The sequence below is a fragment of the Lutjanus erythropterus genome, chromosome 23, assembly GCF_056507025.1.
Source record: "Lutjanus erythropterus isolate fLutEry1 chromosome 23, fLutEry1.hap2, whole genome shotgun sequence".
Taxonomy (NCBI): domain Eukaryota; kingdom Metazoa; phylum Chordata; class Actinopteri; order Lutjaniformes; family Lutjanidae; genus Lutjanus; species Lutjanus erythropterus.
In genome coordinates, this window is record NC_139339.1 from 10,603,477 (window position 1) to 10,627,723 (window position 24,247).

Genomic DNA, 24,247 nt, shown 5'->3' on the forward strand with positions numbered 1-24,247 from the left:
TGCAGCTCCAACAACAACAACAATAGCGGCAACAACAACGACAGCAGCATCAACCACAACTGCTGCTCCGACAACAACAACAGCAGGAACTACAACAACTGCTGCTCCAACAACAACGACCGTATCGCCAACAACAACGACAACAGCACCAACCACAACTGCAGCTCCAACAACAACAACGACAGCAGCGCCAACAACAACGACAGCAGCAACTACAACAACTGCTGCTCCAACAACGACGACAGTGGCACCAACAACAACGACAGCAGCAACAACAACGACAGTTGTAACAACCACAACTGCAGCTCCAACAACAACAACGACAACAGTGCCAACAACAAAGACAGTAGCAACTACAACAACTGCTGCTCCAACACCGACGACAGTAGCCCAAACAACAACGACAGCAGCAACAACCACAACTGCTACTCCGACAACAACAACAACAGCAACTACAACAACTCCTGTGACTACAACGACGACAGCAGCAACAACCACAACTGCAGCTCCAACAACAACAACGACAGCAGCAACAACCACAACAGCAGCAACTACAAGAACTGCTGCTCCAACAACAACGACAGCAGCAACAACAACAACGACAGTAGCACCAACAACGACAGCAGCAACTACAACAACTGCTGCTCCAACAACAACGACAGTAGCACCAACAACAACGACAGCAGCAACAACAACAACTGCAGCACCAACAACAACGACAGTAGCGCCAACAACAACGACAGCAGCAACTACAACAACTGCTGCTCCAACAACAACGACAGTAGCACCAACAACAACGACAGCAGCAACAACCACAACTGCTGCTCCAACAACAACGACAGTAGCGCCAACAACAACAAAAGCAGCAACAACCACAACTGCTGCTCCAACAACGACAGCAGCAACAACCACAACTGTTGCCCCGACAACAACAACATCAGCACCTACAAGAACTCCTGTTCCAACAACAACGACAGTAGCGCCAACAACGACAGCAGCAACAACAACAACTGCAGCTCCAAGACCAACGACAGCAGTGCCAACAACAACGACAGCAGCAACTACAACAACTGCTGCTCCAACAACAACGACAGTAGGACCAACAACAACGACAGCAGCAACAACCACAACTGCAGCTCCAACAACGACGACAGCAGCAACAACCACAACTGCAGCTCCAACAACAACGGCAGTAGCGCCAACAACGACGACAGCAGTAACAACCACAACTGCTGCTTCAACAACAACGACAGTAGCACCAACAACAACGACAGTAGCAACAACAACGACAGCAGGAACTACAACAACTGCTGCTCCAACAACAACGACAGCAGCAACAACAACGACAGTAGCACCAACAACGACGACAGCAGCAACAACCACCACTGCTGCTCCAACAACAACGACAGAAGCAACAACCACAACTGCAGCTCCAATAACAACAACGACAGCAGCGACAACAACAACTGCAGCTCCAACAACAACGAAAGTAGCCACAACCACAACTGCTGCTCCGACAACAACAACAACAGCAACTATAACAACTGCTGCTCCAACAACGACGACAGCAGCAACAACCACAACTGCTGGTCCAACAACAACGACAGCAGCAACAACCACAACTGCTCCCCCGACAACAACAACATCAGCACCTACAACAACTCCTGCGACTACAATGACGACAGCTGCAACAACCACCACTGCTGCTCCAACAACAATGACAGTAGCGCCAACAACAACGACAGCAGCAACAACCACAACTGCAGCTCCAACACCAACAACAGCAGCGCCAACAACAACGACAGCAGCAACTACAACAACTGCTGCTCCAACAACAACGACAGTGGCGCCAACAACAACGACAGCAGCAACAACCACATCTACAGTTCCAACAACAACGACAGCAGCGCCAACAACAACAACAGCAGCAAGTACAACAACTGCTGCTCCAACAACAACGACAGTAGCACCAACAACAACGACAGCAGCAACAACCACAACTGCAGCTCCAACAACGACGACAGTAGAAACAACCACAACTGCTGCTCCAACAACAACAACAGCAGCAACTACAACAACTGCTTCTCCAACAACGACGACAGTAGCACCAACAACGACGACAGCAACAACCAGAACTGCAGCTCCAACAACAACGACAGTAGCAACTACAACAGCTGCTGCTCCGACAATGACGACAGCAGGACTAACCAGAGCTGCTTCTCTAACAACAAGGACAGCAGCAACAACCACAACTGCTTCTCCAACAACGACGACAGTAGCACCAACAACGACGACAGCAACAACAACCACACCTGCAGCTCCAACAACAACGACAGTAGCAACTACAACAGCTGCTGCTCCGACAATGACGACAGCAGGACTAACCAGAGCTGCTTCTCTAACAACAAGGACAGCAGCAACTACAACAACTGCTGCTCCAACAACGACGACAGTAGCGCCAACAACGACGACAGCAGCAACTACAACAACTGCTGCTCCAACAACAACAACAGTAGCGCCAACAACGACGCCAGCAGCAACAACCACAACTGCTGCTCCAACAACGATGACAGCAGCAACAACCACAACTGCTGCTCCAACAACGATGACAGCAGCAACAACCACAACTGTTGCTCCAACAACAACAACAGCAGCAACAACCACAACTGCTGCTCCAACACCAACAACAGCAGCAACAACCACAACTGCTTCTCCAACAACGACGACAGTAGCACCAACAACGACGACAGAAACAACAACCACAACTGCAGCTCCAACAACAACGATAGCAGCAACAACCACAACTGCAGCTCCAATAAAAACAACGACAGCAGCAACAACCACAACAGCAGCAACTACAACAACTGCTGCTCCAACAACATCGACAGCAGCAACAACAACAACGACAGCAGCAACAACCACAACTGTAGCTCCAACAACGACGACAGCAGTAACAACCACAACTGCTGCTTCAACAACAACAACAGCAGCAGCTACAACAACTGCTGCTCCAACAACAACGACAGTAGCGCCAACAACGACGACAGCTGCAACAACCACAACTGCAGCTCCAACAACAACAACAGCAGCAACTACAACAACTGCTGCTCCAACAACGACGACAGTAGCACCAACAACGACGACAGCAGCAACAACCACAACTGCAGCTCCAACAACAACGACAGCAGCAACAACCACAACTGCAGCTCCAATAACAACAACGACAGCAGCAACAACCACAACAGCAGCAACTACAACAACCGCTGCTCCAACAACGACAGAAGCTTCAACAACAACGACAGCAGGAACAACAACGACAGCAGCAACAACAACAACAACGACAGTAGCCTCAACAACGACAGCAGCAACTACAACAACTGCTGCTCCAACAACGACAGAAGCTTCAACAACAACGACAGCAGGAACAACAACGACAGCAGCAACTACAACAACTTCTGCTCCAACAACAACGACAGTAGCGCCAACAACGACGATAGCAGCAACAACCACAACTGCTGCTCCAACAACAACGACAGCAGTAACAACCACAATTACAGCTCCAACAACAACAACGACAGCAGCGCCAACAACAACGACAGCAGCGATAACAATGATAGCAGCAACAACCACAACTGCAGCTCCAACAACAACGACAGCAGCAACAACCACAACTGCTGCCCCGACAACAACAACATCAGCACCTACAACAACTCCTGCGACTACAACAACAACAGCTGCAACAACCACAACTGCAGCTCCAACAACAACAACATTAGTGGCAACAACAACGACAGCAGCAACAACCACAACTGCAGCTCCAACAACAAGGACAGCAGCAACTACAACAACTGCTGGTCCAACAACAACGACAGCAGCAACAACCACAACTGCTGCTCCGACAAAAACAACAGCAGCAACTACAAGAACTCCTATGACTACAACGACGACAGCAGCAACAACCACAACTGCTGGTCCAACAACAACGACAGCAGCAACAACCACAACTGCTGCTCCGACAACAACAACGACAGGAGCGCCAACAACAACGACACCCGCAACAACCACAACTGCTGCTGCAACAACAACAACGACTGTAGCGCCAACAACGACTACAGCAGCAACAACAACAACTGCTGCTCCGACAACAACAACAGCAGCAACTACAAGAACTCCTGTGAGTGCAACGACGACAGCAGCAACAACCACAACTGCTGCTCCAACAACAACAACGACAGAAGCGCCAACAACAATGACAGCAGCAACACCCACAACTGTTGCTCCGACAACAACAACAGCAGGACTTACAACAACTCCTGCGACTACAACGATGACAGCAGCAACAACCACAACTGCTGGTCCAACAACAACGACAGCAGCAACAACCACAACTGCTGCTCCAACAACAACAACGACAGCAGCAACAACCACAACTGCTGCTCCAACAACAACAACGATAGTAGCGCCAACAACAACGACAGCAGCAACACCCACAACTGTTGCTCCGACAACAACAACAGCAGGACTTACAACAACTCCTGCGACTACAATGACGACAGCAGCAACAACCACAACTACTGGTCCCACAACAACAACAGCAGCAACAACCACAACTGCTACTGCAACAACAACAACGACAGTAGCGCCAACAACGACGACAGTAGCCACAACCAGAACTGCTGCTGCAATGACAACAACGACAGTAGTGCCAACAACAACAACAGCAGCAACAAGTCCATCTGCTGCTCCAACAACAATAAGAGCAGCACCAACAACAACTCCTGCAACTACAGCAACAACAGCAGCAACAACCTCGACTGCTGCTCCAACAAGAACAACAATGACAGTAGCGCCCACAAAAATGACAGCGGTAACAACCACAACTGCTGCTCCAACAACAGCAACGACAGTAGCGCCAACGACAGCAGCAACAACCACAACTGCTGCTCCAACAACAACAACAGCAGGAACTCCAACAACTCCTGCGACTACGACGACAGCAGCAACAACCGCAACTGCAGCTCCAACAACAACAACGACAGTAGCACCAGCAACGACGACAGTAGCGCCAACAACCACAACTGCTGCTACAACAACAACAACAACAGCAGCACCTACAACAACTCCCGTGACTACAACGACGACAGCAGCAGCAACCACAACTACAGGTCCGACAACAACGACAGCAGCAACAACCACAACTGCTGCTCCAACAACAACAACAGCAGGACTTACAACAACCGCTGCGACTACAACGATGACAGCAGCAACAACCACAACTGCTGCTCCAACAACAACGACAGCAGCAAGATCCACACCTGCTGTTCCGACAACAACAACTACTATAACTCCTGCTCCAACAACAACGACAGCAGCAACAACCACAACTGCTGTTCCGAAAACAACAACAGTAGCAACTACTACAACTCCTGCAACTACAACAACGACAGCAGCAACAACTCCTGCAACAACAACAACAGCAGCAACAACAATTGCTGCTCCGGCAACAGCGACAACACCAGCTATAACAACTCTTGGTATGACAACGTCAGCAGCAACAACAACCACAATAGCAATGATGACAACATCTTCTGGTCTAACAACAATGACAGCTGCAGCACCAACCACAACAACTGATGCTATGACGACAACAACAACAACAACAACAACAGCAGTGAGAACAACAACTCCTGCTCCAACAACAGCAATAGCAGCAACTACAACACCAGCTGCTGCTATGACACTAGCAACAACAACCCCAACTGCTGCTCCAACAACAAGGACAACACCAGCCACAACAGCTGTTGCTCCAACAACAACAACAGCAGCGATGACAATAACAACTGCTGCTCCAACAACAGCTCCTGCTATGCCAACAATGACAGAAGCAACAACAACAACAGTCGTGACAACATCATCTCCTGCTACGACAAGTGCAACAGCAGCGGTAACAACAGCTCCTACTATGACAATGACAGCAGCAGCAACAACCACAACAGCAAGGATGACAACAACTCCTGCTCTAACAACGACAGCTGCAGCACCAACCACACCAACTGATGCTATGACGACAACAGCAGTGACAACAACAACAACTTCTGTTCCAACATCGGCAGCATCCACTTTGGCTCCACCGCCTATTTATGTCATAGTCGTCGAGTTGCTAGGAGAACCTTTTACAGAGGATCTCAATAATTCCAGCAGCAATTCATACAAAAATCTTAAACAACGAGTTATAGTGACAGTGAGTAATTTTTCAAAATTAAATAATTTGTCATTAACTGTGTCAGTGTTATGCATGATCAGAGGTTGGCTACCCAAATCAAAGGTTGGCCTCCCACCTCACTGAGCAAGCCCTTCTCCATCCCCTCACCCTGCACACTTCCTCTGCCACCCCATGCCCCCATCTTGGCCTCTTGCCAACTGTTTTGACATTTTCAAAATTATGCAGTGTTTCAACTTAGGCTCAGGCCCGGGGATGAAATTACACTTGGATTACATTTTAAGAATATTTTGCAAGAAGGTTAGTCAAGGTCTTTTAATGTGTCTTTCTTTTTGCAGTGTACGAAAATATACACCACAGAATTTGGTTCTCGGTTTGTCGTCATCATTGTGAAGAAGTTCAGGTAAAAACATTAGTTAACAGCTTGTTTGTTTGTACAACAAGATTCCACACAACAACCAGCAGCAGAATCATTTCATATTATTAAGTGACACTTTTCCTGTTTGTTCTTATGACACAGCCGTGTTCCAGGTTCACGAGTGGATACAACCAGAGCGGAAATTGATGTTGTGTTCAATAAGACTGTTCCCACTTCAGAACTCCCACAGAATAATTATGTTGCTGAAGTCTTAGTAAAGGCTGCAAGTAATTCCAGCAATAACTTCAGCGTGAACTTCATTCCCTCTTCAGTCCAAGTAGCAGGTGAGTGAACACAGCACAATGTTTCACTGTAATCAGTCCTCATACTTCTGTGACATCAAACCAGAATAACAAAAATCTTTTTGTTTTGGGCACAAATACTTATTTATTGCTTAAGATATGAACATAACCAGAGCAAGAAGTGGACATTTCAGTGTGGCTGGTTTAAAAATGCAGCAAGCACAGCACAGAACACAAGCTTTCTCAATGAACAAAGCCAAGTGAGATCCTTATATAATATACTCTAATATAATATAATCTTTGCTTGACCTATGACCTTCACATATGTGGAGGCCCCTAACTGTGGGGTAATTGTGGGGTACCTGTGTGTTATGCATATATGTGTGACCTCAACGAGATATTTACAAGCATAAAAAAGACTTTGACCACTGACTCTGTGCTAAAAACACAGAACCATACATGCAAAATATAATTTACCACCATGCACTTATTCTGACTAAATGTTTTTACAGCTGGACCAGTTCCTGTACCTATGACTGCTGCACCTGCAACTGCTGCACCTGCAACTGCGGCACCTGCAACTGCAGCACCTGCAACTGCTGCACCTGCAACTGCTGCACCTGCAACTGCTGCACCTACAACTGCAGCAGGTGTAACAGTAATGGTGTCTTTCAGATCTCGTCTCAACACATTTACATCTGACTTGCTGAATTCATCATCTCAAGCTTTTAAAAGTCGATCAACAATGATAAAGGGACAGGTAAGTCTCACCCTTTCAATGAAATGCTGGTTCACAATCTGAATTATCAGAGAGCTCAAGCTGCCACTCAAAAAATCTGCACCGTTGTGGTAGTATTTTATAATGCAACCTATGATTTACAGCGTAATTGTTATATGATTTATGCACTTACCAGTTCCTACTGTTCTTTAAATATGGGTGCAGACAAAGAGAGGGGAACAATGAAGTAGCAATGGGTCATTTTAGAGAAAAGGAGAAAATAATTCTGCTGTTTTTTTGTTTGTTGTTGTTTTTTTTTCTTTTTTAAATTTTGAGAAGCAATTGATGATAGATATCAAGGGGGATATACCAACATACATGCACAATTCATGCACACAGATTTTTTTTTATCTAATTCAAATGTTGAAAAATTGTTTTAATACAATTTGTTTTCTGTTTCTGTAGCTTACACCTTTTTTCCAAGGTAACTTCTCCTCCTTCAGGTCCTTGGATGTGGTGGAATTCAGGTAATTTGTTAAGACTTCATTTGTTACAATTTAAGACTCCTGGCTTAAACATTATTTTTCAAACAATATGTTTTGTTTCTCCTTCTACAGAAATGGATCAGTCGTCAACTTTCTGGACATTATCTTTGATAGCACAAATGTTCCTAATAACACTGCGATTGCGAATGTTTTGATCGGCGCGGCTTCAAGTGTAACAGGCTTCGACATTGAAGGCAGCTCCATCATCATCAATGGAATTGGTAAGCAAATTTCTTGATCAAAATTTCAAACATTACACAACAGTGTGCAACTGTTTGTTAAACGAATGTTTCTTTTCTTTTTTTCTCATTTCCAGTTTCAAGTGGAGTGAAAAACCAGATCAGTCTCATCACTGCATCCTGCCTGGTACTGTTGTCATGGCTACTGTCAAGCCAGCAGTAGCATCAGTGCTGATGTCCATTAATATGAAAAATGACTTTGTTGTCAGTAAAATTCCAAGATTCATGATTGCCTAAGGGTACAGCTTCAGATGAGCTTACTACTAAATTTAACTTTGCACTGACTGGACACAATAATAACAGAGACTAGACTGTCGAAGTGAACAGGATCCTGGAACAGAAGGACACAGCCAACTTTAAACACCTGGACCACTGAATCACCACTAGAATAATAAACCAAATATTTATATATAGCAACGCTTCTATCAAGCCCTGGGAGTCAGAGGATAATGGCACTGTAGCACTATTAATGTCTTTTAGTCTAATGTCTTTTATGTCTAATAAGTTTGTATTTTGCACAAGCAAAGGAGATGATTATGTTTATGGTTATTATTATGGTTATCATTATTGTTATTATTATGTAATGATGTTTTATTAGGGAGTTAAAATTATGTAATGTCAAAAATGCATATAAAGGTCATGTTTAGGTTTTCATTTGCAGCATAGCAACATAACAGCTCCAGAGAGAGCATACTGTAAAGGGAACGAGTGTCTCAAATTAAATGAAGGAACAGCTGCTGCCAAACCCAACGCTGAACCAATGCATCAAGTTTTATGAAGGGTCGTGGTGTACATGATATATATACACATGTCAAAACATTGCACTGTCTGCATTCATATTTATACAAACTGTATTTATTTAATCATGCATAGTTGTATTCTGTGAGATTTCTTGCCATTTGCACAGTTTCTGTCAACAATGATCAGAATACAAAATCCTTGAAAAATCTAAATTGTGTCTTGTGTGATGTTTTGCAATTTTATTAGGTAAAAAAAAGTGTATCAGGGCACGTTTAATGACAGGAGCTTCAATTTAAGTACAGGTGATGCTTACAGACAATCAAACCAAATTTTGTATAATTACATTACACAATAGCACCTGTCAATCAACCAGTCTCACCTTTGTTTGTATAGCAAGAGATATTTGGGAGTGGCATTAAGATAACTTTGCCTATGAGGTTCAGGCAGTCTGAGAATGTGCTCCTCTTAAATCACCTCAAACAACCAGCATCAAAACCACCATTAAGTGTCGTCAGAGTTCCCTGATGGCTCTCACAAAAAAACAAGCATCATAATAGACAGTTGCTGTTCAATCACATTCACAAAGTTGGTAAGAAAGCCACTTCCATTATCTAGTTTTAGTGGTCAATAAAGAAGAAATAAAGGTGCAGACAACCTTAGATAAAATTACACAAACAGATAAATAAAATATAACCATATCTTGTGACACAAATGTTTATCATCAATAACAAAATTTCTAATCTTTCAGCAAAAATCTTTCAATAAGGGCTATGGGCTAGAAATGAGGTGGGTACAGAAAAATAATACACGGTTGTTATTCTGCTCAGTTTCATTAGAGCATTAAACGTCAAGTTAACAATTATAACAATAATAACAGTTAAATATCTTTGTGCTTAATCACTGAAAGAAGCAATGAAAGGGCTCATTATCCCAATAACAAATGATGATCAAACAATGTAAACACAGATAAACTTAGAAGTAGCTTGTTGATTTCATAAACACAACGTTTTTAAATTCATACATGATCAAATTTGGTCCACAGTACACCAACTGAATAGGCCAGCTTTAAACTAATAGCGCACTCAAGTGGACAAGTCTTTGTCCTCTATGGCTGCTTCCAGTGATACATTTGTATGTATTTGCTTATACTAAGGGGTGCTTATCTTTTATTTTTGTACTATTTTTGTGAGAAATAAGTCTAATGATAAAAAGACAAACGTGGCAAAATCAGTCAATTTAACTATCATCGAACAATCTACCAAACTTTCATTCTATTGCTACTTCTATTATTTTTTCATAGTTTGACTGTGACCCTACAACTCCACTTATCTGTGTTGTTATCAGTAGGTGCTGCTAAAGGAGTTACACTGGTTCTTCTGTCTTGTAATGACGTTGCTCATCTTTACTTTTTGCACCTTTTTCTACAATAGTAAGTTAAGATTGTTGGTGTTGAAATGTCATGTTTGAGGAATGTACAAAAAAAAAAAAAACAATTACTGAAATGTAGACATAAAATCAAATTAGAGTCATTAGTTATCTTCAGCAGAAATGTTCTTGCATTTCAGCAATCTTTGAATTGTTTGAGTGATAATTAAGTGACGTTTGAGTTGTTTAAATTATAAATATTACCTTTAATTTTCCCACTGTTCATTGATTGCTAATGGTACTGCCTTTGCTAATCAGCAGTGTGTGGTAGATACAGCTTGTGGGTTGCCAGATCAGCAGGTCAGATATCCCCCATACCAAACTCCTTCACATTTTACTAAAAATAGCCCACTTTTTTTGCAGATAATACTCCTGGTAACTTAGCATAGAGTAGGCCTATTCAATTGGAAGTCAGTGGGCCACATCTGGATCTTCAACAGTCTGGCCTTTTTATCATTTATAAATATGAGGAAGAAAATGCTAAATTGTGTTTCTTAAAACATTGAGATATTTCTAAGTTTACGGGTCTTTACACTTTTTATAAGAGGAACATAATTTTATTAGTTGACTAATTAGCTTATTCATTGGTTATGTCTGTTGTTAAGCGCAGAGACACATATTAAAATACAAGAGATGTTATATTAAACATTGTTTACTGAAAAAACAAACAAACAAAAAAGCCAGGCTACATCTAATTTATGATTACAACAAAATATTAAAATTAATTTGAAAAGTGAAAAGGTGCATTGTTTTACACACATTTTAAATTCCTAAATTTTAACAGAAATGTCCAGCCCCTTGGTACTGTACTTTTTTTCAAATCTGGTCTTTCTCAAAATGTAATTGAATAGATCTGGCATACAATAAAGAATAAAAAAAATGAATGGAGAAATTCCACAAATATAAGAAGGAATGTACTGACCTTTTTGGTGAAGTTTTGTTGCATTATTGTACCAGAATGTGTTCAAAATAGGACTGCAGGGAAATTTGAATATTTTTTCTTATGCATATGTATTATATTTATTATTATTATTATTATTATTAGTAGTAGTATTATTGTTGTTATTATTATTATTATTATTATTATTATTATTATTATTATTATTATTTTGTTTTATTATTTTTTAATTAAAATATTTTGTTTTAAATTCTTCCTGGTGTATGCAGTATTGTTCTCTTGATAAAGAGGAGCAAAATGTATTCCAAAATATATCCATGTTGATCCACAGGGGGAGCCATTACACCTTAAAAATGTTTCTCCATGATCACTCAAAGTTTCATGACACACAGTGGGCTACACTATCGGCTCCAGGAATATGATATTAGTGTTTTTTTTTAACTCAACATGGCTATGCTCACTTGCAGACAAAGTCAGCTCTTTTAAAAGAAATGGTTCCTCACCTCTGTGCCTCAACACAGTCGTATCCTAGCTTGTTTTTTGTTGTTGTTGTTGTTTTGTTTTGTTTTTTTGTTCTGATATGCACTGTCAGATGTGAGACCTTCTGGCAGGAGTGTGGCTTTCCAGATCACGCTCAGTAAAATTAATTTACCATGGCTGGACCCCAATCAAGGCAACTCAAACATGAGATAAAAATGGGAAGCATCTGAATACCAATGTAAATGCGACCCTAAATTTGTTCAGATTTCTATGATCCTGTTTGCGCTGAGGTGTTGAGTGTAGATTAATGAGGAAAAAATGCATTTAAATGATTTTGGTATGAGGTTTCAACAACAACAAAATTATATTTTGACAAGTATGATTGTGAAACAGATATTAAATTTCATTCAGTGTGGTCTAAAAAAGCCTTACATTAAACTGGTTGAACTGCGCAGAGACCCTGTAAAAGCATCAACAGTTAGAAAATCTTTATTACAACAAAATGCTACACTTGTTAACTTAAAAAAAACAACAACTGTATTTTCATCTGAAATTGATGTTGAAAGCAAAATACAGGTTGATTGCATTTATTGTACATATGGATTTCATTCTGGATCATGTTGACGTCATAGATTTGCACTAAATCAGAGAAATATGAGGAAACAGAACTGAGATGCTTTTCTTGTGACGTATTTTTACTTGATTGTCTGTTGCTTTCCGTAGTTGTATTCATCCCTGTTCCTTCACCACTTTATTAAAACTCTATAATTAACTGTTTGCTATAACGTACTGTCACAGCGGTGAAACATTCCCACTGGTGGAATGTACCAGCAACTTGTTTCACAGGATGATGAAGGGAGTATGCCATATAACTGAGCCAACAAACTGTCAGATTGACAGCTGACAGTACGTAATTCTTCATTTGGCTTTTTTGTTGCTAAGGTGTCAACATTTTTAAAGTCTAACTATGAGTCACATAATTAACAGTTATTGTGTTCACTTATATAAAAGACATGATGCACTTAGACTGTCACACAAGGGGAAAGATTTGAAATATCACACGTGTGAACTGGTCTGAATTAAAGAAAAAAACAGCAAAGCAGATAGTGAGGGGGATCTATACCTTTTCATCTTATAAATTTTCATCTTAGGTAAGTACATTTTTAAGTATACATGTACACTTCTGTACATTTACTACATTTATGTAGTTTGTGTTTGGTGTTTTATTGTAATAATACATTCTTAAATGTATATACATTTTTATGTTACTATAATTAAAGTACAATTTATTCATGTCATTCCCTTGGATTATCAGATATTAATAGGGATCATACTTTAAGTGTTTTAAGTTCTTTGTGTTTTCTTTTGTGAAATCATATTTCAACAGTTTCTCTTTAGCTGTTATCACTTAAGAGCACTATTTTTTTTTTTTCCCATCTCCATTATCATAGCAAATTTAGCCATTCTTTTTTCAGGGTGTTCAGTGCTCCACCTAAAGACATTTCAACCTGGTTGATGCTTGTGAAGAGTTGTATGTACTGAGTGAGTGTTTAGAGTACTTAAAGAGCCGTATCCTCAGTCAGACTAGATTAGAAAAGAAACTGACTTAATAAGAAGAAAATTTAAAACACATTTTGCTAGAAATACACAGCACATAAAATGTAAATATTGTTTTATGTATTCTTAAAACATTGTATTCTCAGTTAGTTAGTTGTTTTTTATTTCTGTGTCATGCCAAACATTTGGTCCACACCCAGTGTTGGGCACTGGGTTACTCAGGAAGTGTAATAAGTTACTTTTAGCGTATGACACCTTTTAAAAGTAATAATATTCCTTTAGTTATTACTTGGTATCACAGTTAATTAGTTACATTTCTTTTTATATTACTATATTACTTTTGTACTTTGTTGGGGACCTTGTTGCGCTCAAAAATTGACCAAATTTGCACTCCAAAATGACTGATCCAATGAACTTTTACAACCAGAAATCTTTTGACGCTAGTTATCCAAATATCAGCTGTGGTGGAAATAAAGTAGCCAAACAAACTCAAAGTAATGACAATACTTCCACCTGTGGAAAGTCTGTCTCTCTCCCTCACTCTTATCCATCATCCTTTGTTCAGATTTTTTGGTGAGCAGCTGACATGACCCGCCCTGATCTGCCACGTACACATTAACATAAGTTATTTACTTGGTTACTTGGCTGTGGGGAATTGTAATCTTTTACACTACATATCACTGGGTAATGGAATTATATGGCACTAATATAGTACCCTTCTGGCATAAAATTACTGTAGGCTCTCAAAAAATTGCTAACAAACTGCACATTAAAAAGAACTGGCACTGCTGCCTTCTCCAGGTAATTAGCCAGTCTAACTGTTTCATATGTCAACAGGCTACTCAGTCTTTGTGCATCATCCATATAAAACTTCAATAAGTTTTGATATTATTGAACATATTGCACAGTTCTCGGTAGAAAGGGCAGAAGAAGACAGAGTAAATTCTCAATACATAGTGGGAAGGTGTGGTTGCCCCATTGCTTGGTATGACTCGTGCTTTTAAAGACATTCATGCCTTTTTCTCCCCTGCTTAAGAAACTTTCAAGTTCTTTTAAAAGTCCTCTTCACTTTTTTTCACTTTAGGAGCTCTTTTAAAGGCTAAGATTCTTTGTTAATAATTTTTATCTTGGGAGGGAGGAATGGGGTAAATTCGAAATTCGAACTACTAACACTAGGAGGCTTTGTGAGACATCAGCTGGGCACAAAGGCATCTTTGTTTTTTTGATAATTTACAATGTAATTCTCAGTACTGTATTTATTCTTTGTCATCCTAAATATATGCAGTTTTGGTTTAGTCTACTGGTGGACTCAATGGTGCCCCCAAATTGTTTGTAGTTTCAGTAGTTAACTATACAAAAATGACCAAAAAGGTAATTTAACTACTTAAATAACAACATATATAAATGTTGGCGAACTACTAACAAGTTACTGCAAAATGTAGTTATACCACAAAAATTAATTTGCCCAACACTGAACATTGTATAGAAGTTAATGATTCTGGTAGCTAATAAGTGTACACTGCAAAAGGTTTTGAAATGTTGCTTCTGTAAATAAGTTTCTGTATTGTTTGATTTTATAGATTCAAAGGAAGACGAGATGGGTGTCAGACGGATCATATCAATTTTCCTCATTCTAATAGGTAAGCAGAATGGTATTAAACCTGATGTTTGAGGCAAAGCAAGAGGATAGGTGTAGCGAAGGATACATACCTTAAACCAATAATTAGTTGAAGTGTGAGTGGCCAAGTAACATAAAGTAACAAAAGATGGCAAAAGTTCTGTGTCATCTGCAATCAGACACAACAATGATTAACAAGGCCATGGCATAAGCATGAAAAATATATCAAGTTTGATATTTTAAACTGAGTCAGCTTTTTTGTTCCATAATAACAGCAGCTGCAACAACAACCACTGTGGCACAAATAACTACTACAACAGCAACAGCAGCAACAACAACCACAACAGCAGTGACAACGACAACTCCTGCTTTGACAACAACGACAGCAGGAACAACAACAACTCCTGCTATGACAACAACGACAGCGGCAACAACAACCACAACAGCTGCAACGACAACTCCTATTTTGACAACAACAACAGCAGCAACAACAACTCCTGCTATGACAACAACAACAGCAGCGACAACAACCACAACAGCAGCGACAACAACTCCTGCGTTGTCGACAACGACAGCAGCAACAACAACCACAACAGCAGCGACAACAACAACTCCTGCTTTGACAACAACGACAGCAGGAACAACAACAACTCCTGCTATGACAACAACGACAGCGGCAACAACAACCACAACAGCTGCAACGACAACTCCTATTTTGACAACAACAACAGCAGCAACAACAACTCCTGCTATGACAACAACAACAGCAGCGACAACAACCACAACAGCAGCGACAACAACTCCTGCATTGTCGACAACGACAGCAGCAACAACAACCACAACAGCTGCAACGACAACTCCTATTTTGACAACAACAACAGCAGCAACAACAACTCCTGCTATGACAACAACAACAGCAGCGACAACAACCACAACAGCTGCAACGACAACTCCTATTTTGACAACAACAACAGCAGCAACAACAACTCCTGCTATGACAACAACAACAGCAGCCACAACAACCACAACAGCAGCGACAACAACAACTCCTGTCTTGACAACAACAACAGCGACAACAACAACTCCTGCTACGACAACAACAGCAGCAATGACAACCACAACAGCAGCAACAACAACAACTCCTGTTTTGACAACAACAGCAGCGACAACAACAACTGCTGCTATGACAACAACAGCAGCAACAACAACAACTCCTGCTATGACAACAACAACTCCTGTTTTGACAACAACAGCAGCAACAACAACAACTCCTGCTATGACAACGACAGCAGCAACAACAACCACAACAGCAGCGACAACAACAACTCCTCTTTTGACAACAACAGCAGCGACAACAACAACTCCTGCTATGACAACAACAGCAGCAACAACAACCACAACAGCAGCGACAACAACAACTCCTGTTTTGACAACGACAGCAGTGACAACAACAACTCCTGCTATGACTACAACAGCAGCAACAACAACCACAACAGCTGTGACAACAACTCCTGTTTTGACAACAACAGCAGCGACAACAACAACTCCTGCTATGACAACAACAGCAGCAACAACAAGTCCTGCTACATCGATGACAGCAGCAACAACAACCACACCAGTAGTGACAACAACTCCTGCTTTGACAACAACAACAGCAGCAACAACAACAACTCCTGCTACGATAACAACAGCAGCAACAATGACCACAACAGCAGTGACAACAACTCCTGTTTTGACAGCAACGACACCAGCAACAACAACTCCTACTATAACAACTACAGCAGCAACAACATCCACAACAGTAGTTGCTGCTTCAACAATAACAACTGTGATACCAACAACAACATCAGTAACAACATCAACCACTGTGGCAACAACAACAGCTGCTGCTACAACAACACCAGGAGCATCATCAACCACTGTGGCAACAACAACAGCTGCTGCTACAACAACACCAGGAGCATCATCAACCACTGTGGCAACAACAACACCTGCTGCTACAACAACACCAGGAGCATCATCAACCACTGTAGCAACAACAACAGCTGCTGCTACAACAACACCAGGAGCATCATCAACCACTGTGGCAACAACAACACCTGCTGCTACAACAACACCAGGAGCATCATCAACCACTGTGGCAACAACAACTGTGGTACCAACAACAACACCAGGAGCAACATCAACCACTGTGGCAACAACAGCTGCTGGTGCTACGACAACAACACCAGGAGCAACATCAACCACTGTGGCAACAACAACACCTGCTGTAACAACAATTGTGGTACCAACAACAACACCAGGAGAAACAGCAACCACTGTGGCAACAACAACACCTGCTGCAACATCAACCACAGTGGCAACAGCTGCTGCTGCTGCTACAACAACCCCAGGAGCAACATCAAATACTGTGGCAACAACAACAACAGGAGTGACATCAAACACTGTGGCAGCAACAACACCTTCTCCAGTGACTATAGCAACAACACCTGCTCCAGCAACAGGAGTGACTGCAGCAACAACACCTGCTCCAGCAACAGCAGGGACTGCAGCAACAACACCTGCTCCAGTGACTGTAGCAACAACACCTTCTCCAGTGACTATAGCAACAACACCTGCTCCAGCAACAGCAGGGACTGCAGCAACAACACCTGCTCCAGTGACTGTGGCAACAAAACCTCCTCCAGTGGCCGTGGTAACACCTGCTCCAACGCCATCGGCTGCAGCACCAACTTATAATTTAACAGCAGCTTTGCCAGAAGAACATTTTACAGAAGACCTCAGGAATCGCAGCAGCCCTGAATTCAAAGAGCTTGCAGGACGAGTTACAAGGACGGTGAGTCATTTTTCAAATTGATATTATTTTTCATAGACCATCAGTTTTGTGCATGAATAATTGGACAGAATGTTTTAGCTAAAAGACAAAACATTATTGCTAAATGATAGCTGAATATTAATTGCAGTCAGTGCTTTTCTCTCTAAAGAGATACTACACACTTAAACATGTTTAAATGATATTACTGTACTGTGATGCAATCCATTCAATGATAGCGTCAATCTTTACATCTGCCTACTCAAGGGCTACTTAAGGTCTTTTGTTGCTTTCTTTTTCCAGTGTAACACCATATACAGACGGAGATTTGGTGATCGGTTTCTCATGTGCTTGGTGAGGGGGTTCAGGTAAAACAATTTTCTTATGGCTTTGTATGTTTGTACAACTCTCTATGGAGGGTTATGGTCTTAAAATTGGCATCTTCCAGTGTTGATAGTGTCATGTCTAAAATATATATGACACCCAGCAATAGAATCATCTCATATCATTACTTAACACTTGTCCCTTTTGGTTTTATGATACAGACCTATTCAAGCTCAAGTGAATGGAACCCAGACAGACATTGCAGTGGTGTTCAAAGAGTCTACTCCTACTTCAGAACTCCCACAGAACACTGCTGTTGCTCAAACCTTGGTTGACGCTGCAAATAGTTCCAACAGTAACTTCAGCGTGAGCTTCAGTCCCTCTTCAGTCCAAGTACTAGGTGAGTAAACACAGTACAATGTTTCACTGTTATCAGTTCCTATACATCTGTGAAACCGGCACCAAAAGTCAGTTTGACATCAAACAAGGAAGTTAAAGTCGTGTGGGGACAAATACTCATTTAATTATTCTGTCAAAAAATGTTCCTTTACAGCTGGGCCAGTTTCTGCAACTGCTGCACCTGCAACTGCTCCAACGCCATCGGCTGCAACACCAACTTATAATTTATCAGCAGCTTTGCCAGACGAAATTTTTACAGAAGACCTCAGGAATCGCAGCAGCCCTAAATTCAAAGAGCTTGCAGGACGAGTTGCAAGGACGGTGAGTCATTTTTCAAATTGATATTATTTTTCATAGACCATCAGTTTTGTGCATGAATAATTGGACAGAATGTTTTAGCTAAAAGACAAAACATTATTACTAAATGATAGCTGAATATTAATTGCAGTCAGTGCTTTTCTCTCTAAAGAGATACTGCACACTTAAACCTGTTTAAATGATATTACTGTACTGTGATGCAATTCATTCAATGATAGCGTCAATCTTTACATCTGCCTACTCAAGGGCTACTTAAGGTCTTTTGTTGATTTATTTTTCCAGTGTAACACCATATACAGACGGAGATTTGGTGATCGGTTTCTCATGTGCTTGGTGAGGGGGTTCAGGTAAAACATTTTTCTTATGGCTTTGTATGTTTGTACAACTCTCTATGGAGGGTTATGGTCTTAAAATTGGCATCTTCCAGTGTTGATAGTGTCATGTCTAAAATATATATGACACCCAGCAACAGAATCATCTCATATCATTAATTAACACTTGTCCGTTTTGGTTTTATGATACAGACCTATTCAAGCTCGAGTGAATGGAACCCAGGCAGACATTGCTGTTCTGTTCAAAGAGTCTACTCCTGCTTCAGAACTCCCACAGAACACTGCTGTTGCTCAAACCTTGGTTGACGCTGCAAATAGTTCCAACAGTAACTTCAGCGTGAGCTTCAATCCCTCTTCAATCCAAGTACTAGGTGAGTAAACACAGTACAATGTTTCACTGTTATCAGTTCCTATACATCTGTGAAACCGGCACCAAAAGTCAGTTTGACATCAAACAAGGATGTTAAAGTCGTGTGGGGACAAATACTCATTTAATTATTCTGTCAAAAAATGTTCTTTTACAGCTGGGCCAGTTCCTGCAACTGCAGCACCTGCAACTGCTGCACCTGCAACTGCTGCACCTGCAACTGCAGCACCTACAACTGCAGCAGGTGTAACAGTAAAGCTGTCTTTCAGATCTGTTCAAAGCACATTTACATCTGACTTGCTGGATTCATCATCTCAAGCTTTTAAAAGTCGAGCTTCAATGATAAAGGGACAGGTAAGTCTCACCCTTCAAATAAAATCATCCTCTGAATTATCTTTTCAGAGAGATCAAGCCCTCACTCAAAGAACTGGAATGTCATTTTCATTGTAATTGTGTAATATTAATTAGGCACCAATAAGATACTTACCAGTTCCTGTTTTAGAGGAGAGGAGACAGATTTTACTCTTATGTATTATTATAACTACTGTATATTGTTGGGGTAGAGAACTGGCAAACCAAACAGTTACCTTCTGTGATAGGTTCCACAAAATATCAGTGTTGTTAACACTATTTTCCCAAAACTTTTGTTTTCCAGTCCTGTGCCCTGGACGTGACCAGAGTTTATTTATAAAAAAAACAACCTGAAGTATTTATTTCTCCTTTCCCACAAAATGACAAATTGTTACTCCTTTGTTCCCCAGTTTTAAGTACCTCGTTAATACCTGATTCATACAACAAAATTAAACTGTAAATCACAAGCTATATTATATAAAGTGTTACCGATGCCATCTATTCTTCTAAACCCTTTACTGGTGTCCACTGTCCATCATTATCTAGCCTCCTCTTTTCTTCAGAACAAAAAATACAGAAAACTTGAGAAAATCCAAACAACAAAATATGGAAACACTCACCTTCACACTATCTGCATATTTAATATATAAAAATGTCACTTATTCAGATTTCGAGAAGCAGTTGATGACACAATCATGCACACGCAGATTATTGTGCTAATTCAAATGTTTTTTTGTTGCTTAAAATTTGTCTAAATACAATTTGTTTTCTGTTTCTGTAGCTTACACCTTTTTTCCAAGGTAACTTCTCCTCCTTCAGGTTCTTGGATGTGGTGGAATTCAGGTAATTTGTTAAGACTTCACTTGTTAGAATTTAAGACTCCTGGCTTAAACACTATTTTTCAAACAATATGTTTTGTTTCTCCTTCTACAGAAATGGATCAGTCGTCAACTTTCTGGACGTTATCTTTGATAGCACAAATGTTCCTAATAACACTGCGATTGCAAATGTTTTGATCGGCGCGGCTTCAAGTGTCACAGGCTTCGACATTGAAGGCAGCTCCATCGTCGTCAATGGAATTGGTAAGCAATTTCTTGATCAAAAATTTCAAACTTTACACAACAGTGCACAACTGTTTGTTAAACAAATGTTTTCTTTTTTTCTCATTTCCAGTTTCAAGTGGAGTGAGAAACCAGATCAGTCTCATCACCGCATCCTGCCTGGTACTGTTGTCATGGCTACTGTCAAGCCAGCAATAACATCAGCGCTGATTTCCATTGAACTGGCATCAAAATATGATTGCCATTGCTGGGATGAAAAGAACTTTTCTATCAAAAAATCTAAGATTCAAGACTGTACCAAGTGTTGTACAGCCTCAGATAAACTCATTATCAAATTTGACTTTGCACTGACTGGGCGCAATAATGACATGGATTAGGTATGTCTGTTGAACTGAACAAATTTCTTTGTGGGAATGTCCAGGTTCCTGGGCCAGACAGAATGACACAGCACCTTGTCCATTGAATAATCACTAGAATAATTAGCCAGACAAGAAAACAACACAATGTATTAAGTGCTTTGGAATCATAAAGTAATTTGACTCGTAACGCACAAATGCATCTTCCTTCAAAATTTACCTTAATTACTATTGTTGCCTTGTTTAATTTTGTTTGCCAAACAAGTAAAATCAGCCACACTGGAAGGGAAAACAGCAAAACAACTCTCACAATTGTCTGAATTCAGTAGTAGTAGTTTTATTTTGAAACATGCAGATTGAGAAATCTTAATATAGTTTTATTTTGAAAAATATAGACTGAGAAATCTGAATGTTAGATTTCAAACTAAACTTTTTGTAAAGTTAGTTTCAAAATAAAGATAGGAATTTTATAACATGTGCATGAAAAGAAGCAGACAATAATGCTATTTGCACCCAGGATAGAAAAGCCAGTATGGCTATTTACACCACGATCTTTTCTTATCTAAACTTAACCTAAACCTTGAATTCGTTCACCACAACATCCTCCCTACATGGACTTTGTCACTCATTGAAAGCCTTTCATAGGCAGTAACAAATGCAGTTCACTGCTCACCCCTACTTTTATTCCATGCATCAAGTTTTATTGAGGGTCCTGGTATACATGATAAATGTGTCAAAATATTGCACTGTCAGCTTTCTTATTTATTCAAAGTGTATTTATGTAACCATGCAAAGCTGTATTCTGTGAAATTTCTTTTGTTTGTACAATTTCTGTCATCAATGATCAGAATACAACATTTCTGAAGAGTGTGAATGGTATCTCGTAATGGTTTGCAGTTTTGATGGGTCAAGAGAAAATGCATCAGGGCATATTTAATGAAGTTTTAATCAAAGCATCAGTGAAATTTACAGATAGTCAAACCCTGCTGTGTGATTTGCTAGAATTAAATTTCACAATAGTGTCTTACAATGAGCTGGTCTCAGCCTTTATTGTGTGAACTTTGAGTGATGCACAGTTAACTTTGGCTATGACATTCAGACAGTCTGAGAGATGCATCGTTCTTAAATAACCTCAAACTCACTTTTACTAGAATATGGCCAGTGACTTGAGGCTATCACTGCAAGAATAATGTTAATGTTAAGAAAATGTGGACTTGTGACACAATTGCTTCTATCATTGTCTGTTTGCAGCAAGACACACATTTTGCCTTGACTGTTGATAATGTATGGCAAAGTCTTTAATCTGTCTACAAATATTGTACTTTTGGTTGATCTTCCCTTTTGAAGAATAAAAGAATAAACTCCATGAGCCTCAGTTGTCCTTACTTGAATATATATGCTTTTTACAACACGATTCGATATCTGAGAAGATCTTGGTACAGCATGTATGCATGAACACAGTTAAATACCAAAAGCTTAAAACAACATTACATTCACTCAGCTTTATACAGTCCACCACCCCACAACTTATCAATCACACCATCAGGGAGGAGGCAAAACAATGTGGGTAACCTCCTCATTTCTCATTCAGTATTATCGGAGGAGTCTGAAACATCCAAAAGATCTCCATTTTTATCTTAATCCCTGGGCACACAAATGTTACATTCCCTTATGCCCAAAACATTTTAAAATGAGAGAACAAAGAATTATGGTGACATCTTTAGGTCATACAGACTTGATTCCATCCACCTAAGAAGTAGTTAACTTTGATGCCTGAAAAAAATCCAGAATTCTCACATTTCTCAACTGCCAACAAAAGAAAACAACATCTCAAAAAGATTTGATGACACCAGTCAAAGCCGTCATGTCACAGATTTTATGTTATACCACCAGTGTAAACCACATGCATGTAACATTGTGCTAAAGCATAGCAATAGCACAAGGCTCAGTGATGCACGTGGAGAGCGAAGGCTGGCATGTGTGGTCCAATCCAACAGATCAGCTACTGTTGCTCAAATTGCTGAAGAAGTTAATGCTAGTTCTGATAGAAAGGTGTCAGAAGCATCGCAGTTTGTTGTGTATGGGGCTGCATAGCTGCAGACCAGTCAGGGCCTCTTCATCTCCTCAGTGTGTGTCGGTGTGCAATTTGCTGTCTGCTGTGGTCTAAAACATCGTCACTGATGTAAATGATCCTGCTGTTTTAATACAAAAACATGAATATTGCGTACCGTTTTGTCATTATATAGAATAAAGGTGAGGATTTCTTTCCTCAGTGGACAATATCTTATTAAAGAAATAAACTATTATTAACAATAAAAATACTAAAGAAATAAATAAATGCATGTAAAAAGCGACCTTTTCCTAAAATACTGCTGGTTCTGTGATGTTGAAATTTTAAACCTGAAGCCTGCAGCTCAACAGAAGCTTCAGTTGACTTTTCTATTTAAGCTTTTAGAGCGTTTTGACCTTAATGTTAAATAGAGCAGGTCAGTATGCTCATCTGTGCCTGATGGACTGATGGGTTCGTCATGTTATTGGGTACAAAAAAAGCCAACTGTATTCCATTACAGTTACAGATAAAAAAAAATGTAATCAGATTACAGATACATTTAGTAAAAATGGGAATTATTAGCAGGATTATAAATTTCTAATCCATTTTACAACAAAGAATGATATATCACGGTGCACAGTACACGTACACATAGATAAATCCTGATGTCCCAGTTAAGGTCATGGTTTCTCTGTTTCCAGTTTTCTGTCAGTATTTCCTGTTTTATTTTGATACTCACCTTTGTCTCATGTTTCAGATACTTTACTTCATGCCCC

General features: G+C 40.3%; 3 protein-coding genes across 3 annotated transcripts in view; all 3 read left to right on the forward strand.

Annotated features, from left to right (window-relative positions):
- The window catches only part of LOC146305618 (uncharacterized), a 29,167-nt gene extending 24,326 nt beyond the window's left edge, over positions 1–4,841 (forward strand). Inside the window, exons 6-8 of the mRNA XM_084713120.1 lie at positions 2,134–2,296; positions 3,282–3,850; positions 4,791–4,841. Coding sequence (XP_084569246.1) covers positions 2,134–2,296; positions 3,282–3,850; positions 4,791–4,841 — 783 coding nt within the window. The remainder of the gene's footprint in view (positions 1–2,133; positions 2,297–3,281; positions 3,851–4,790) is intronic.
- Positions 4,842–5,448: 607 nt separating this feature from the next.
- LOC146305619 (uncharacterized) lies at positions 5,449–8,604 on the forward strand. Its single transcript, XM_084712481.1, has 7 exons — positions 5,449–6,241; positions 6,559–6,623; positions 6,741–6,922; positions 7,393–7,640; positions 8,064–8,125; positions 8,216–8,364; positions 8,460–8,604. The coding sequence occupies exons 1-7, from the start codon at positions 5,537–5,539 to the stop codon at positions 8,543–8,545; spliced, it is 1,497 nt and encodes a 498-aa protein (XP_084568607.1). The 5' UTR covers positions 5,449–5,536; the 3' UTR covers positions 8,546–8,604.
- Positions 8,605–14,623: 6,019 nt separating this feature from the next.
- LOC146305620 (uncharacterized) lies at positions 14,624–20,746 on the forward strand. The gene is made up of 11 exons (XM_084713121.1): positions 14,624–14,628; positions 15,064–15,123; positions 15,380–16,021; positions 16,841–17,676; positions 17,726–17,937; positions 18,217–18,281; positions 18,459–18,637; positions 18,791–18,957; positions 19,237–19,301; positions 19,479–19,657; positions 19,811–20,746. Exons 1-11 carry the CDS (start codon positions 14,624–14,626, stop codon positions 20,101–20,103), a joined length of 2,703 nt encoding a protein of 900 aa, XP_084569247.1. The 3' UTR covers positions 20,104–20,746.
- Positions 20,747–24,247: the final 3,501 nt, after the last annotated feature.